The sequence below is a fragment of the Acomys minous genome (genome assembly GCF_964271855.1).
Source record: "Acomys minous genome assembly, chromosome: 5".
In the NCBI taxonomy this organism is placed as follows: domain Eukaryota; kingdom Metazoa; phylum Chordata; class Mammalia; order Rodentia; family Muridae; genus Acomys; species Acomys minous.
Window position 1 is genome coordinate 18678408 of NC_140494.1, and position 17504 is coordinate 18695911.

At 35.3% G+C, this 17504-nt stretch overlaps 1 protein-coding gene across 2 annotated transcripts in view; it reads left to right on the plus strand.

Moving 5' to 3' along the window:
* Positions 1–17504, plus strand: part of MALRD1 (MAM and LDL receptor class A domain containing 1) — a 562786-nt gene that overhangs the window by 270536 nt on the left and 274746 nt on the right. For both annotated transcript variants that reach the window (XM_084782548.1, XM_084782549.1), the window contains exon 26: positions 2988–3279. In XM_084782548.1, coding sequence (XP_084638674.1) covers positions 2988–3279 — 292 coding nt within the window. The remainder of the gene's footprint in view (positions 1–2987; positions 3280–17504) is intronic.

A 17504-nucleotide genomic window follows, 5' to 3' on the forward strand; every position in this document is an offset into this window, starting at 1 on the left:
TTTAATGCTTACAGAACCTATGAGAATTTAACAACTACCACCAAGAAATATAAATAAATAACAGGTAATATATAAATGATGTATCCAATGTTTGAGGTAGTTAAAGCTAGCTATAAAAGAGATAAAGTCTTTTAAAGAGGAAAAGAATAAACTAGTTCCCTAAAACAAGAAAGAAAAATTACAGGCAAGAAAACAACCATTACATCATCTTTAGCTCATGAAGATTTGAATGAATGTCTTAGGTGTCTTAGCCACAGGACACAACATAAGTAATTTAAAATAATAACTATAAAGTAAGCTCCCAAACGTGATTCTCATGTTACCTTACTTACAAGAAACTGATAAATAAATACACCACTTATTTGTACTCTGAGTTATGTAACCTTAAAATTACGTGACAACATATATATGCTGAGTTGGTGTTCCTCAATATTTAAACACTGAAAGGAAGTAAATTGCATTCGAAGAGATGTTTGCTGATGACATCAGGCTATATGAAAGCTGCACAATACAAACTCTTTTGGCCTTCAAAGTCATGCTATTTGCTGTACCCATGTGCAAAGTAGAGGTACCTGTAACCCACGCAGAATGGTTGTGATCAGCTTGCTGCAGTGCTCATCACTGCAATCTGTCTTAATCCTTGGAGGGGGATTCATCAAAGGGGGATTTTCAGTCTCTTCCTAAACTGGCTTCACAGTTGGGTTCTCGCAGAGCAATCTCTTCCCTCAGCTGGGCAGTGGGGTTTTACAAAAGAGAATTGAAGGAGAGTTACATACAAAGAACTCAACCAGAAGTTTAGTATGGAAGTGAAAAGTCACACAACAGGATTACACTTTGGTTTGGTACCAAATTGAGTTTGAATAAGGCATCACTTTAAGTGCTTTGTTCTCTTACAAAGAACTGACACTTCCTCAAAATTAAAAACCTGAGGCACCAGATTTTGTACATGCTAAGTCTGTGTCTATAAATTTAGCTCCATCTATCCCTAGAAAATCTCAAACTTGCAAGTTAGTTTTAGTCTACACATCTAGTTAAATAGTAAAGCACAACATATAAAAGTTATAGGTTGACTTCCAAGCTTTTCTATTTGAGCACTTCCTATAAAATCCTTAAAAATAATTTTTATGTAAAAGTAACCAAAAAATCTTATCCATCTCTATGTCCTCTTGGTCACAAAACTGTGGTTGCACCTATTCAAAGTACTGGTCTGAGAATAATAAGGGATACTGGATGTGTCAAACCTTTAAGAGAAATGGCTTACCTTATTAATATTTATGACAGAAATTGAACACAGTAGGCAAGAACAGGTCATATGGGAACTGCTAGGTCTCTAGAATGACAAATATTTATATGAAGTAAGCAGGTAGACCACACATTTTAGTAAAATTATCTATATTCTTTCACCTTATGGAATATCTTTAACCAAAGAAAATTAAGGTGGTTTCTTCCCTCATTCATGAAAATCAGGTAGCAGGGAGGATACAAAATCGATGAGAAAAATTAAATCATCAAGTAATGGAAATTTTCTATTAAAAATCATTAGAAGACTTAATACATTGCAAATGCTAACAATTCCTTCTTGTTGCTCTGGAGATGGTTGATGTTTCCTTCAAGCAGTTGTCCTGGAAACAAAGGAGATGATGTTTGTTTCTATATTAACCCATTAGCATGGCTAAAAATACCTTAAAATCAAGACATAAAGTGTTTCACAATGTTAAATAAGTGAGATGAAAGGAACTTGGGACATCGCGTGAGGACGCCTTGGCTTTCTGGGACCCACGCATCAGTAAGTCACAAAGCTGGTCCTGAATCCCTAGTATCTGCCTGTTGATGCCTCATGATACTGGTCCAGTCGTCTATATGCAGCACTAAAATAAGTAATGCCAGGTAGGTTTTAGTGTCCCAAGAAAAAACCATCATAAAATCCGGATTGGAAAAGTTAGTCAGTGGAAGACAAATTTGTAAACAAAAACACTTCATCAGCTAGGGAATTTGAATAACCGTGTGGCATGGCTTTCTTCTCTTAGTCCAGGCTTTTGTAGTAAACCACCTCACATATTAATTAACCACGTCTTTCATTCTTTAAGCACATTCACTCCATTCCTCTAGTGTGTTACATGCACAATTGTTGGTGTTTCAATAGTGCATTCTTCTTGTATAGTGAGTGCTCTCTCTATAATCGTTTTCTGCCAGGCACCTGGCAAAATAAAAGCTTTCAAAAGCTCTGAATTACTATTGTTTAGAACCGTTTTTCTTCTTTTTTCCCCGAATTTTCCTTGACTGCCTTTCAGTGTGTAACAATGACTGATACTCTAGTAAACTCTGTCTCTGGCATATTGGATTATGTATCCATTAATTAAGTCAATAGTTTTATTGGTTTTAGAGGCTCTTGGATTTGTGCTGCTGGTGCCTCTTTCCAGCATCCCAGGCAAAATCTGGTAACTGCAGCTCTGCAGGGTTTTCTGTGTGGAGTCCTGTGACTGTTACAGAACTAAAAATGTGTTTTAAGCATAAGAATGAGGTAAAATGTATACACAAACACTCCTTTTGAGAACACCCATTGGGCCATAATGAGGCCACTCTCATAGTGTGACCAGTCCGTTCATGTGCACAGCCCCAGTGACCTAATCATGTCATAAAGTTCCCTTCTCTCTGCACTTTGGCATTGGAAGCTAATTGCCAACAGGAGGATTTTAGAGACAGTACCAAACCTATAACCTTGAGCAGTCTTGCTTTAGAAATAGAAAAATAAACTCTTTTCTTTTTTCTACTGAGTTTCTATTCAATCTTTATTATACCATCTTCTCTGAAAATAACTCAAGGCTATCTGTCCTACATTCATTCACTGATAAAGTGAGCAGAACTCAATTGAATGTGCATATTTCATTTGCCTTCCGGATCTGTTAATAAAGAAGAAAATATTGAAATAGTTTTCTGAAGTGGAGGTAATTATATTTATTATCTGTAACTTCCTGTTTTTGCTACAGATCATTTTTAATTACCACATGTATGGCACTGGCATTGGGGCCCTCATTTTGCTCCAGGTGACAGTCACAAATCACACAAAGGTACTCCTCAATCTCACTGAAGAACAAGGCAATTTCTGGCAGAGGAAAGAATTACCATTATCCAGTGAAGAAGACTTTCAACTCAAATTTGAAGGCAGAGTTGGGGAAGGCCACCATGGTAGTATCGCACTTGATGACATTGTACTTACAAAGAACTGCCTGTCATCTCGCCACTCCACAAGGGAAGAATTGGCACTTCCTCTTCCAACAGGTGTGTTCTCAGTTGTGTTTGCTTTGTGTTTTTATAGGTGGAGGGCAGAAGGTAAGGAAATGGGTGGGAATGAAATGAATTCCTCATAATTCACTGTTTCATAATGCAAAATGTTCTAAAGCCAAAATGCATCTTGCAAGCCTTTACTTACAAAAGTGTCTTCCACATTTCTTGCAAGCTCTGTTATATTTACCAGTTCCTGAATTCTCTACTTAGGCAATTGTGTCTTAGATAAGTCAAATAAAGGAAGACTCTATTGAAAGGAATCTGATTTCAAGTAAGATTCAGTCTTGCGCAAATATTCACATGTATTCTAACCAACTGTAAAGAAGATCTAGAGCAGAGGCTTAATGAGACATTATTCTGGTTATGTGCCTAGTGATATTTCCAAACACAAGGGGGTTGCCTTCTAATAAAACTCCCACTAAGTTGAAAACAATGCAAGTAAATAGTGCACTAAGTACACCTGCACTGCCGAGCATCCCAGCTTAACCACAGGGTACACAGCAGTGAGCCAGATGCCTTACCACGTCCTTCATGGTGGCTGAGAGCTACTTCACCAGGTAAAGTAAAAATGGGAACTGTTTGGAATGGTTTCTAGTGAATGTTAATTACATTCTCCCATCATAATACAAGCAAAGGATTCTGGAGCCATCACAAATCGTGAGGAGTCTATAATTGCTTATCTTTTGTAGTCCAGTGTATATATCTAATTGAATAGCACGATATGTATATGTTGAAATGCTTCATGATGTGAAATGTCCACACATCCTTTTATCCTGAAATATCTAGTCATTTCTTAAAGACATTATTTGTAACCATTTATTTAGAATTTTCTATATAACATATAAAGTGATAGTATTGTAAGGTGTGAACCGTGAATCTGTACACTGGTGAGAGCACTAAAAAGAAAAAGGAAAAGAAAAAGAAAAAGCAGTATGTAAGTTTTATCTGGTTTTCAGTAGACAGTGTTACATGTATTTTGCCTATAATAGTCCTGACACTGTGCAGAATACATAGAAGAAAACACAGGCATACTAATACTACATTGAGGTGTAAGTCTCCTTAGGTGGGTATTTAAAATGTCTTTTGGATTCCTCAGTTAATTCACCTCTTGAGTGAGGTATAGCCTTCCTTCAGGACTGGAGTATAGGGAGAATGTCTGTGCAGATATTATATAAGCCTTATCTATAAAAAAAAGTGAGTTACTGATCTTGGTGAAACATAATCTCAAAATATGCTAGAGGTAGGAGATCACACATTTTTGGTGACTCATTTCAGTATTTAACCACCAACTACTAAATGATAAATAAATACAATCTTTTGGAGGATATTGTAATATTCAGAGATAAGCAATCATATAAAATAATACTAATTATACATTAATTATGAAATTAATGTCAAATGTTAATTATGCTAAACTCATTGTTTACTTTTATAGTATTTAATGCATGTTAAGAATTGTGATTGCTGAGGGCAATGGGAGGATAGATCCATTGCTGAAATACTTGTCTTAAAGTGTGAGGACCTGAGTTTTACCCTAGAAGTAGTGGTGTGCATTTATAATTCCTTAGCTGGTAATTCCAGTGTTGAAAGGACAGAAATAGACAGATCAGTGAGGTTACCATATCAGCCAGGTTAGGATAGTGAGCTCCTGGGCGGTCTACAACACAGTCTTGGTATCTGTAGCTCCCGGAACAAATGTGATGCTTATATACACATACGCACACATTCATGTACATAATATAAAAATAAATATTTACAAAAGTACCTGTGTTCCTCATAACAAGTCAGGGAGACACAGGAAAATAGGGAAAGTGCCATACATTCTGGCAGGCTATGAGTAAATGTTGAGAACATATTTTAAAAACCATGATTGTGTTAGTAGGAAAAACTGAAGATACCTAATTTGAGATACTTATTAGAGGTGTGGGAATTTAGAAGCACGTTGCTTTTCTGAGGAAATAGCACCTTCAGCTGGAGGTCCATATAGCACACACAGTAGGGTTAAATGAGGAATGTGGCTGAGAAGCTGGCAGGCCAGATATCATGTGAAAGAGGAGATGGTGTTACGCAGACTGTTGGTGTGGGCTGTGGGTCATTTAGTAGGAATGAACAGTCATGCTGGGACCTCAGTACTTAAGACATTAATAAGGAAATAGAAAAACTCAGAAGTGCATTGGGTATTGTGGGGTTTCTTTTCCCTCAGTATGAACACACATAGGTGTTAGAAAACAAACACATGAGAAAGTATGTGGAACCTGAGAAGAATATTAATATATTGGTGAAAACTATATTAAACCACTGGCATAAATTGTTAAGATGGCTACAGTAGAGAGACTACACACAAAGGAGCATTCTGAAAATGGAGGTGATGTAGTTGAACATTTTAATACCTTCCAGATTGTGATATTTACATGTAAGTGAAGAAGATAAAAATAAAGGGGCATGTTAATTTGCTTTCATGTAATCAGTTAATGTAAACTCAACTTCATTTAGAAGTTATTCCAATGTATTCTTAAATATACCAAGTGCTAAGTGTGACATATTGAATTTTGGAGGGTTAAACTGTGAAACCATTATAAAATACTTACTCCATTGTGAGTTTAGAGGATACATCAGGATTCTGACTTTTTAGGAGGAGTTGGCATCCCAATGAAATGAAAAGCCAAATGGCTTCCTTTGATTTTAATGAAGTGCATGGATAGAGTTAAAACAGTGTCTTTCCTGGCACTGGAGGTTTCACTTGGAGGCATAAGATATCTATTTGGGATGTTGTCTTCCTCATTATGGGGTGACTCCATTTAAATTCTCCTCATATGCATATATATTTCAGGAAGCTTTTACAGCAGTTGTTGGTTTCCATATGGTTTTTCCAAAGGCCTTTAGTGCTAGTTGTCCCTCCCCAGATTCCCTCCTTTACCTGTCTCTCATCTTCCTCCCCACTTAATCCTCCTACTGTAGTTTTCACACTATGTTTCTATAACGCAATGTTCTATTTCCCCTTCATTGGAAGATCCGCTCTTCCCTGCTGATCACTTACTAGGTACCTAAATCTATAGTTATGCAGATTGTATCCCACATTGAAAGCTTAAGATATAACAAGCACATATAAGAGAGAACCTACAGTATTTGTCTTTTGAGATAGTGATTACCTCAGTCAGTATGATTTTTTCCTATTTCAATTCACTTGTAAATTTAATAATTTCATCTTTCTTAAGAGTTAAATAATATTCTATTGTATAACTGTACCACATTTTCATCATCCATTCAACAGCTGAAGGACATTTAGGCTGCTTCTGATTTCTGTCTATTATGAATAAAGCAACAATTAAAGTGGATGAACAAGTATCTCTGTAAGAAGATGTAGAGACTCTGAATATATGTCCAAGTGTGTTATAGCTGGATCTCAAGGTAGATCAATTCTCAGCTTCCGGAAGGTTCTCCATAATGTCTGTACCATATTGCACTCCCACCAGCAATGAATAAGTGTTTCCTTCCTCATCATCTTTGAAAGAAAGTGTTGTAATTTATTTTATAGATCTTCCATTCTGGCAGGAGTAAGGTGAACTCTCAAAGTACATTAGGTTTTTATTTCTATGATTACAACAAAAATATAAAGAAAGAAGGAGGGAAGGAAGGAAGGAAAGGAGGGAGGGAGGGAGGGCGGTAAAGAGGAAGGGAGGGAAGGAGGGAGGAAGGAAAAGAGAAATATAGAAAGAAAGAAAGAAAGAAAGAAAGAAAGAAAGAAAGAAAGAAAGAAGGTGGAGAAGACATGAGAAGCAGACCGTCTCTGGTTCTGCTTCGGTTCCTGCATCCAGGCCGTTTCCATGACTACCTTTCTTGTCTTCCTTTGATGATTGATGGTAATTTGTAAGCCAATGAACCATTTTCTCCAAAACAAAAATAATAAAATAAAACAAAAGTTTTTAAAATTATCACATTTCTTTATGAAGATGCAATTGGACTGAAGCAGGAAGCAGTGATCAATACCACAAAGAATTTATGAGCAAAGTGATATTAAGTTATTATTGAGAGCTGAGTGTGATGGCTCACTCCTCTAATTCAAGCACTTGAGAGGCAGAGCCAGGAGGATCTCTGTGAGTTCGTAGTCAGCCTAGTCTACAAAGTGAGTTCTATGACATCCACGGCTACATAGAGAAACCATATCTCTAAAAACAAAATAAAACAAAAAGTTATTATTGAGTCTTTGAAGTCATATTTGAGAGCTATATTTATGGCAGTTTTATTAATTGAAAATGGAGACAAATGAAAATGGTTGGTAACTGAAATTTAATAAGAAAAAGGCCCTTATGCAAACTGAGTCAGTGTTATATTTTATCATATTGACACCTATTTAATAAAGTCTATGTATAATAAAGGAGACTAGTTTTTAAAAACCTGTGTATGGTTTTGGATTTAATCACTATTGCTTTTCCCAAGTAAAGTTCTACAATAAATTTCCTCTAGGGCATATATATAACATATTTTGTTTAAAATATAAAATGTAAAACAAATTTCGATAAATAATATATTTGTCATGGTAAAAGCTATGTTTTGATTGCGGTTTGTCTTTTTCTGTATATATTGAAAATCCCTATTTTCCTTTGTCAATATGATTATTTATAGTTATTCATAGTAAAAAAAATGCTTGCAGTTTAGCATATACATGGCTATGAAATGTTATATCTATCACTCATTTCCTTGAAATATTTGCCTAAAGTGAAAAATGCTGCTTCCCCCTGATAAGGATGCAGGCTTAGTAACTCATTCAGAGTTTGGATTGCCTGTGGCATAATCATTTCCTGCCCACTGCACATGATGCTTAGTGCAATATGAATGTGTCCTGAGAGCATATCCACGTAATATAGACATGTTTGTGGATATTGGCATCGCTAGTTAACTGTGTGAGATGCCAAACCCACTTACCGAATTCTTGTTTTTCTCTTTTCTAAAATGTAGAACTGAAAAAAAAAAACCTGACTGAGCCCTGTGAAAAGTAATTGAGAAAATCATATATAGTACCTTGAGCAATAATTGGCTGTGAGTGTCTTGTGCTACTTTTCTCTTTCCCGTCCCTTTTTACCTCTTTTGTAGACATTTTGAAAATAAACTTTATATGAGAGAATTTTCGTAAGTGATTACAGTACACCTGTTCTTCTTCCTACATTAATAAAAGGAAATGTCAAGTCTTTCAACATTTTGGTCTTTGCAAAGAAATAGTCTTAAAAGCTCCAAAATATGTGTTTTAAATTGTAGTGGTTTAATTTACTGTCTGTAATTACTAATGGAGGAAAAAATGAAAACAATAAAAATACAAAAAGTGAAAACAAAACAAACAAACAAAGAAAAAACAGACCAGAGACTGCAGGGTTTAAGCCTAGAAATATTTGAAAAGATTCTTGAAATTCGCAGATGTTATTGGGATACGTGGCTGTATATTGTGGCTAGACAAGAGGGAAAATGCTTGTTTTATAAATGCAGACAAACTATGGAGTGATTTTCAAATTACTGTTTGACTGGTAGAACACATTGCGATTTTAATAGCCAAATCTCAGAAAATGTATTATTTTACTTATTTCTGTGATTCTGTTATATTATTTGTACTGCAAAATATATTTTAAATCACCCAAAACTCACTATAACACTTTTTATTGCAATATTTACTATGTAATAATATAGAGAAAATTTTGACATCCATTGCATTTGTACTTGGTAGGCAAGAGGTGTTCTGAAATTTCATGGATGGAAGGAGGATGTTCCTGATGGACACTACCACAGTGATCTTATACTGTTTAGCAGATACAACCCAGCATTTAGTCTGAAAATATAGGTCAGTTTGGAAGTTGAAGACTGTAATGTTTTCTTGGTTAGATTTTCACAGAACATGCAAGAGTACAGATTTATCAAGTCAACACCACTGTAACTCGTCTGTTTCTCCTTCACCTTGGATAGCACAAAAGCAATTGAACTGAATGGAATTCAGCGTGTTACTGTTCACTTAGCATAAATTACTGTTTGTCCTAGGAAATTGCTTGAGCAGCTATTTCACAAGGACTGTAATTTTGCCATCTTTATTGCCTTTCCAAAGAAAGCTCATTTTAATATGTGTGTGCACTAGCTACTTTTTAAATGTTTTCAATGACTCCGATGGTCTATAGGAATGCATTACCATTTTTTAAATGCCTTAGTAATTTAGACAGCATGCATAACCCAATAAAGTACAGATCCAGAAATTCAGTGTTTTGTAATTCAGAATGTATTTTAATATCTTAGATTTAATATTATATAGTCTTGCCAGTGTATATAGCTTAAATCCATTTATGCTAATACTATAACCCATGTCAGATAAATGAACATTTGAATATAACAGTCTACTTGATAAATGTTCACATTAAAATTTTGGTGATTTGTACAAATCCTAGTACTACAATTGCTACAGTAAGCTGTTGGCTATTATGAGAAATCTAGAGAATATATTTACTAAAGTTTCATGTGGAGCTTAGGCAGTTTCAGTTATCACTTCAGTAACCTATCAATAGAACTGGGCACATATGCACATCATAGGTACACTTGTGTACGTGTGCAGGCGTTGTTAGCTGGTAGTTTGTGGGCCTGAGACTCAGCCGACTCGTTGTCGTAAGCCATCCTTTAGAATCCATCATCTTCACGGTCCATGAGTGCAGTGTGCACCATCCAGATAACATTAGGTGTGAATTTATTGTTACAAGTGGCCCATAGTTTAGCATCAGTTATAATCTAAGGCATAGCTTCTGGAACTGTGGATCTTAACCCCATATGAGACCATATAAATGAAAGGGGGTATTTTTGATAAATTTGGCAACAAGAGAAGGCTTCTGAATACATATTACCAAAAGTTATGTGAAATCAAACACGTAACTAATAGGCAGTATCTACAGCAGTTTTGGCCATGATCATACAGATTCCACCTGCTTGTTGATCCAGAATATACAACAACAACAACAACAACAACAACAACAACAACAACAACAAAGATGCACTATGCATATTCCAACAGCATAGAGCACCAAAAAATAGCCAGAACCATTTGAATTCAGATCCCAAACTATTACATGTTGTAACTGTCACAGATTTCACCGTATGTAAAATGTTTTCCTTTCTGAAGAAGCACACTGTTTAATGACAAAATACAAAATGTTAAAGTAGTTGTTATTATCTTTGGTTAGCATATTAAATAAGAAATTAGTCTATCAATTTATTATAGTCTGTGCAAGAATTTTAACAGCTGTGTGAGTTCCTGACTGGAATCTCATCTTTAAAAAAATCATTAAACAAAATTTGTCTTCATATTAGGACAAATTTCTGACAATTTCTGAAATGGCTGTAAACATACTTTTTTCTTGTATTTTTTAAAAGTGGATTTCTAAGCACTGATGACTATAAAGTCAGAATATTAAGCAACCTGAAAAATGTTGACAGATTTTTACATTTTCAAGTTTCAAATTTCAGGTAATACTCTTTTTCTCATATAAAAATAAAAAGCATATACATCTAGTAAGTGTTAAAATGTTATTCATTTTTAATACCTAAACAAATTATTGCTTTAAGATAAATTTTTATGATTTATGATTTATATACCCAAATACCTCAGCTCATATTAGATTTTTTTGTTTTGTTTTGTTTTTAATTTGTTCACTTAACATCCTAATTGTAGGCCCCTCCCTTGTTGCCTCCCGATCCCCCCACCCTCATACCCCCGCCCTCCTTTCCCTAGTCCTCAGAAAGGGGAGCCCTCTTCCCCTAACATCTGACCTCAGCCTATCAAGTCTCATCTGGACTGCCTGCATCCTCTTCCTCTGTGGCTGGGCCGGGCTGCCCTGCCATGGGGGAATTGATCAATGTGCAGGGGCCAAAGTCCATGTCAGAAGTGGTAGTCCCTACTCCCCATATTATAGGACCCACAGGGAGACTTTGCTGTCTAGCCGCTACGCTACATAGATTATTTTTCAAGTGAGAAGTGGTAATGATTTGAAAAATCCATGAAGCTTTGTATAAGAAGAGTCTCTGGAGGTTGTCAAAAGACCATTGGGACTAGAAATTAGCCAGAATCAAGCCCTGGCATCACAGTAAATGATTCTTGGAAATGCACTTTGTTTTGAGCACCCTTGTATATTCTGAAAGTTGTGAATCAGAACCAGAAGACACATAAAGATGCCAGATAACAGTCCCTGTAATGGTATGAAAATGATCCACTGTAGAAGACTTACAAGGAGAACCGCATGCACTGTGGTGCCACACACTTTTATGGGAAAATAAGGACTTTGCTTATCACACCGTTGACTAGAAGAAAGGTTGTCAGGAGATATGACACACTCATAGTCACTATTGATTAAGTATCAGCAATAAAATCCAAGCCAGAAAACTCCCTGTCACAAATTGTCTCAAGTCACAATTTTCCCCATTTTCATCAATCTCAACATCATCAGAATTTTCATACCAAAGTAACTTCATTTGATATTTAAAGAATAATTACGTTGATTGATATCCTGTCAGTGAAACTCATTAGGTAGATGAATGAAAAATATAATGTACTTACCTTTGTGCGTTAGTAAACTTATGTATACTCTGAAGTTCAAGTTGTTAAGAGCTCAATGACTAGATTTTATACTGTTGTAAGTAGACCATATTAATGAATAAGCAATGGGTAGGGACTAATGGAGAAGGAATGTAAAATTTATTTCCCACAAGCCCACTTGAAGATAAGAAATTCATGCAACTTATGAGATGTCTTTCTCCTAAGGTTATGATGATAAACTTGATTCTGTTGTTTGTATGTGCTTTTCAAACTTCAATATGACTTTATTCGTCCTACAGTGGTCTGCATTCAAATGTCACAGTTCCATGTTCCAAAGTTGCCAGAGTAGGAGACGACAAAATTATCACTCATGTGGTATTCTGATACGATTGAAGAAATACAGGCCCCTTCATTAGCACATACAATCTAGGGTTTTCTTTGATCTATTTCCATAGCATACGTTTTTCTGCCTTTATTAAAGCACTTGTTTTTCTTTTTCTTTGTTTATATGGTTGTTTATATTCATAGACTTTCAGCAAAGTCTTTGCATTTTGATATAAAACAGTCAAAGACTGTTATATCATATATAATCACACTTTGTTTGTAAATTAATCAAAGATTCCATGCCTCAGTTCCAGGGAATAATGGCCTATAGTTTTGTTTTCCCTACATTGTCTTTTCCATTTTTTTCTGTTTAAGTAATATTAATTTTAACTTCATTAATTGTATATCAAATTCTCTTGGGTTTCATGGAAGAGAATATTCCTATTCATTTTCCTTAAATATCAGATAGAAAATGAAACCTAAACTGTACCCTTAAATCTTCTCTGTGGAAAAGTTATTCATTATGGATTTGATTTGTATGAAACATATATATTATAGCCAGACATGGTGTTGCAGGCCTTTAATCTCAGCATTTGGGAGGCAGAGGCAGGCAGATTTCTGTGATTCTGAGGTCAGCCTGGTCTGGAAGGCTAATAATAATTACATTATCAAACTTCGTTTCCTCTTGAAGTGCATTAATAAGTTTGTTTAGAAAAATATATTTCACCAAAGTTTTTAAATTCATGTCTGTTTTGTAAGCATGCTCATAGAATCATTTATTGCTTTTTTAGATTTATAGACTATGCAATGATATCTTGTCATATTGTTGATTTTCCTCTTACTTATAATTGTTTTATATTTTAATCTCCATAGACACATTTAGAAATTGCATTAATATTTTCAATGAATTCATTGTACTGATGTTTTTACTTGTCTTGCTCTGTGCATATTTATTCCGTATTATTATATCAGTTCTAATAATTTTTTATTTAAATTTGCTTTTAATGTTGGGAATTTACCTGTGTTAAGTTTTACTTGAACTAGGTTTCCTGTCTCTTTCAGAAGAAGACAGTGTTCATGAACTCATGTATTGATTTGTTTACTTATTCAAAAGAATGTAGAGAGCATATGAATTAGAGTCAATTGGAAGTACTTAAAATCACTAATTTCATTCTGCAGTGTTTATCGCAAGAGTAGTTATACAGAGTGTAGCATTGGGCTGTAGACTGGAATGCAAAATGTATGTCTTGCTCCTGGTGACAGTAAAGTATTGCATAGGGCAGGACACTGTTGCAGTTGAATTAAAGGATGGTTAGAAGCAAGGAGAGGCCACTCAATAATGAAATAAATTTGCAAAGAATTAAATGCAGAAAGATGCTGTAACATTTTGGAAATGGTGTGTTTTCTCCTATTGGCCTTTACATTTTCTAATAATGGTTTAAGTATCTATTGTAGCAGGTCTTAAATGCCATTTTAAAAGAATATGAGCTTTTATCTGTGGGATCTGTACAGTGTTTTTTTTTTACTCAGGAGGATAGTATAGCATTTGAGTCATTGAAAGTGATAAAATTTATTTGTTAATTAGAAAGATAATAAGAACTGGTATCATGTGGGATTAATTAGAAAAAGGGCATATGATGATGAACTATTCCAGGTAATTGATGATGCCTGTCTGAATGGAGGCAGCACAGGGGCATGAAGTGTAGCATTTTAAAATTATTAAATAGAACTAATATGCATTGATGATTATAAGAGACAAGGACAGAGAGAAGTGGGGAGAGATAGGGGGAAAGGGAGAGAGATAGTGAAAAATTACAATGGATACAAGTTCTCCCTGGGCTCCTATAGAAGTACATATATTAGTAAGGAAGAACTAAATAAAACCAGTAATGTCTGTGTGTGTTGGATTTTAGGTAACTCCGGAGGGACTGTCAGGAAATGAGTAAGTTGAGCATTGTATAAAGAAGGCTGCAGCTTTCGGAAAGAAAAGGGTGCTTGTAGAGCTTGATTAAGTGACAGGCTGCATTTCATGGGTCTTGAAGCCATGAGTGAAAATAGTAATTCCATTTACAGTAAAAGTTGGGATAAGCAGAAAGAACCAGAGAAATGCTATGATAGAGTGGCGTTGGTGTTATTAAAGTATCTTTTCCTCGAAGAGGAATTTTTTGGGTTTCAACATGTAGAAACCATGGAAGTACTAATTTTAATCCTTCTGTATTGTCCAGCACGTTACTGGGAAGGTGAAACCAGAACGGTCATAGTTCATTATAACCAATAAAGACTGCGTACTGTAGCATAAGCTTGCCAGTCAACTTGCCTGTTACGCAGCAGGCCTGCTCCCTTTTCCCAGCATCACACAGTCCATGCTAAGCACATGGTCTTCTACATCCGCAGAGCACTCACCTCCTGCAGGGGGAATTATCAGTGATCTCAATATATTTCTGAGTTTACACATCTTCCATTTCTTCAGAAATGATTTTAGTTTGATTAGCTTCTGGGTGGCATCCGGCTGTAACACAGCTTGACTTAACTCTCACTTAACTGTGCCCACTTCTCCATCTTATCCTTGCACCTTTCAGCATTTCTTAAACTGCTCAAGCCCTTATACTGGTCCACTCTCTTGAAATTTTATATAATATAATGTGACAGATCTCTTTATTTGGGTATATTTACCATACAAAATGACATTTTCAACCATTATATTTCCACACAACTCTGTCATATGTGTTGATTGGTACTTACTGAAAGTATCTTTGAAGGAAAGTATGACTTTTCTTTTTTTTGACTTTTCGATAAACATGTAGAGAACAGGTAGGATACAGCTTCAGGTGTTTATTTCTTTGTGGTGGGAACATTCCAAGTCCTCTCTGATAATTATCTTTAATATTCATCTAATTATATTAAACTGAAATATTTGGTTGTATTTAATTTCTTAAATCCATATTGTGTCTCAATCTCTATGAACCACACAAACTAACACCTAGTGTGTATACATAACATAGTTCCTACAACTCACAAAATTGGTTACTATTGATTTGCACATATATTCCAAATGGTCATTACTTCAGTTACTTTTCTCATTACACTGCATGATGCCTATTGAGAACAACTTAAGAAAGACCATTTTAAGTGTGGCTTATACTTTTGAAGTATTCAGTATTCAGAGTATTCAGTCCATTATCACTTGGCCTCAGTTTCCGTGCTCATGGTGTGGGAAGCCGACTTTCTCTATAGCAGCAAGTGTGTTAACGAATTTTTGCTCACAGGACACAGAGCCAGAGAACATGAAGTAGCAAGGGTGAGGCCCCCCAAGGGCACAATTCCAGAGAGCTAATTCTTGCAGCAAGACCTCACTACTGTTCCAGCTTCTTCATGTTATGAATGCTAGGGGATTGATCTAGGTCTGTTTGGACAGACCCTGACAGGCACACCTTGAATTGTGTGTTACCAATCCCACAGGGCTATTGGTCCAATCAAACGTATAATCAGTATTCACCATCATAGCTCTCACTGTAAAGAAACTCCTTGTGAAGCATTCTTTACTTGAGAAACAATAGATTTTCAACAGATATTTTTTTAATTATTACTGAGAAGCAAAAAAGTTTTCGCCTTGTATTTTCATGCTTCCTGCCTAATGTTCAGGCTTTCATATTGACTAAATTTCCATGAGAAATTTCCATGAGAAACATTCATCAACATATAGTCCACTTTTGGCATGCACATAGTTTCCGTTTTGTAAATAATTACACATATTTGGCATCATTTGTTACATAAATTCCATTATAGTTTGCACCACTATATTTTGAAGTGCTATAATTTCTTGTTTCCTCAAATCTCTTTTTAAAATCAAAATAGTTATTGTTCAGTACTTTTTTCATTGTTGATTGTTTAAAAAGAGAGAATAGAGAAAAAATTTAAAAGAGCTCCAATTCCAGTGAATTTCACTTTGTGCAGTTCCTTTTTTATACCAACAGCTAATGCATGTAAAATCAGAGACAATAAAAAGTAATGTCAGGTATGCATTAGAAGGCATGGCTACTTTATCTTAATAAAATATTCATAAAATTCTATCTAGTTTGTGTCATAACTGCGTTGCTTCAACACCATAACATTAAAGATTGAAAGCATGTAAATATCATTTGCATATATTACAAGGCTTGCAGGGCTTCTAATCTGAAGAAAAGAATGCTTTGCAAATCCTTGCAGTGCGTTTCGTTTTCCAGTAGTGAATTAGGCCAAGTTTGTTGCAAACACATTAGGCAAACACCTTACCTATAAATAGCTCTCCTCATAATGTAGAGTATATTTAATTCTCTGTTATTTTCTTGATTACATCACATTACAAATGAAGGTATTGTTAATGTTTTCGACAAGAGACAACATGAGCATTCAGGATCAATACACTGAAAATTGAGAGACATTTTTTGCTGAAATGTCTGGTACCTTTTAGTATTATTTTCCAAATTATAATACTTCTATATGTGTATATTTAAGTGTGTTTATTTGACAATTAACTTGTAGAAACTAAAGCTCAAATTAGCTCTTCCATTTTTTTCCCTGAATACAACTTGTCTTTGTTCTTAAAAATTGCTTGCCTTTAATAATTGAGAATTATTTCAGTAACTTTGGAATGGTATACTTATCTGTGTTTAAAAATGAAACAAACTCCAAAACTCAAGATAGGCCTCACTAAAGTTTTATATTCAAAGTAAGACCAGTATGTTTGTATTGTTGTATGCTACATTTGTGATATCCAATGCTTGACAAATGAAACAAAGCGCTGGCATTTATCTGTGGGAATCAGTGCCGTCCTGGTTGTCCTGCTGATTGAGAAGAGCTGTGTGATCTGCGCTGCCATCTTGGAAGCAGGCTGCCTTTTGCCTCACTGCTTTTAATATTGAATCTTCATTCTCTAGCTTTAGCATTTTTATGTTTCTTTTCTTAGATTTGGGAGATTTTATTTGACAATTTCATTACATAGTTTTTATCTGTTTATTCTTTTACTCTGTAGAATCTTAGTAAAAAACTAAGAATTAAAAGAATTTCTCATGCCACAGGGCGCTTTAAGGCTTTGTTTATTCTCAACTATTGTTTTCTTTTTTTTTTTTTAATTTATTCTTGTTACATCTCAATGGTTATCCCATCCCTTGTATCCTCCCATTCTTCCCTCCCTCCCATTTTCCCCTTATTCCCCTCCCCTATGACTGTTCCTGAGGGGGATTACCTCCCTCTGTATATGCTCATAGGGTATCAAATCTCTTCTTGGTAACCTGCTGTCCTTCCTCTGAGTGCCACCAGGTCTCCCCCTCCAGGGGACATGGTCAAATGTGAGGCACCAGAGTAT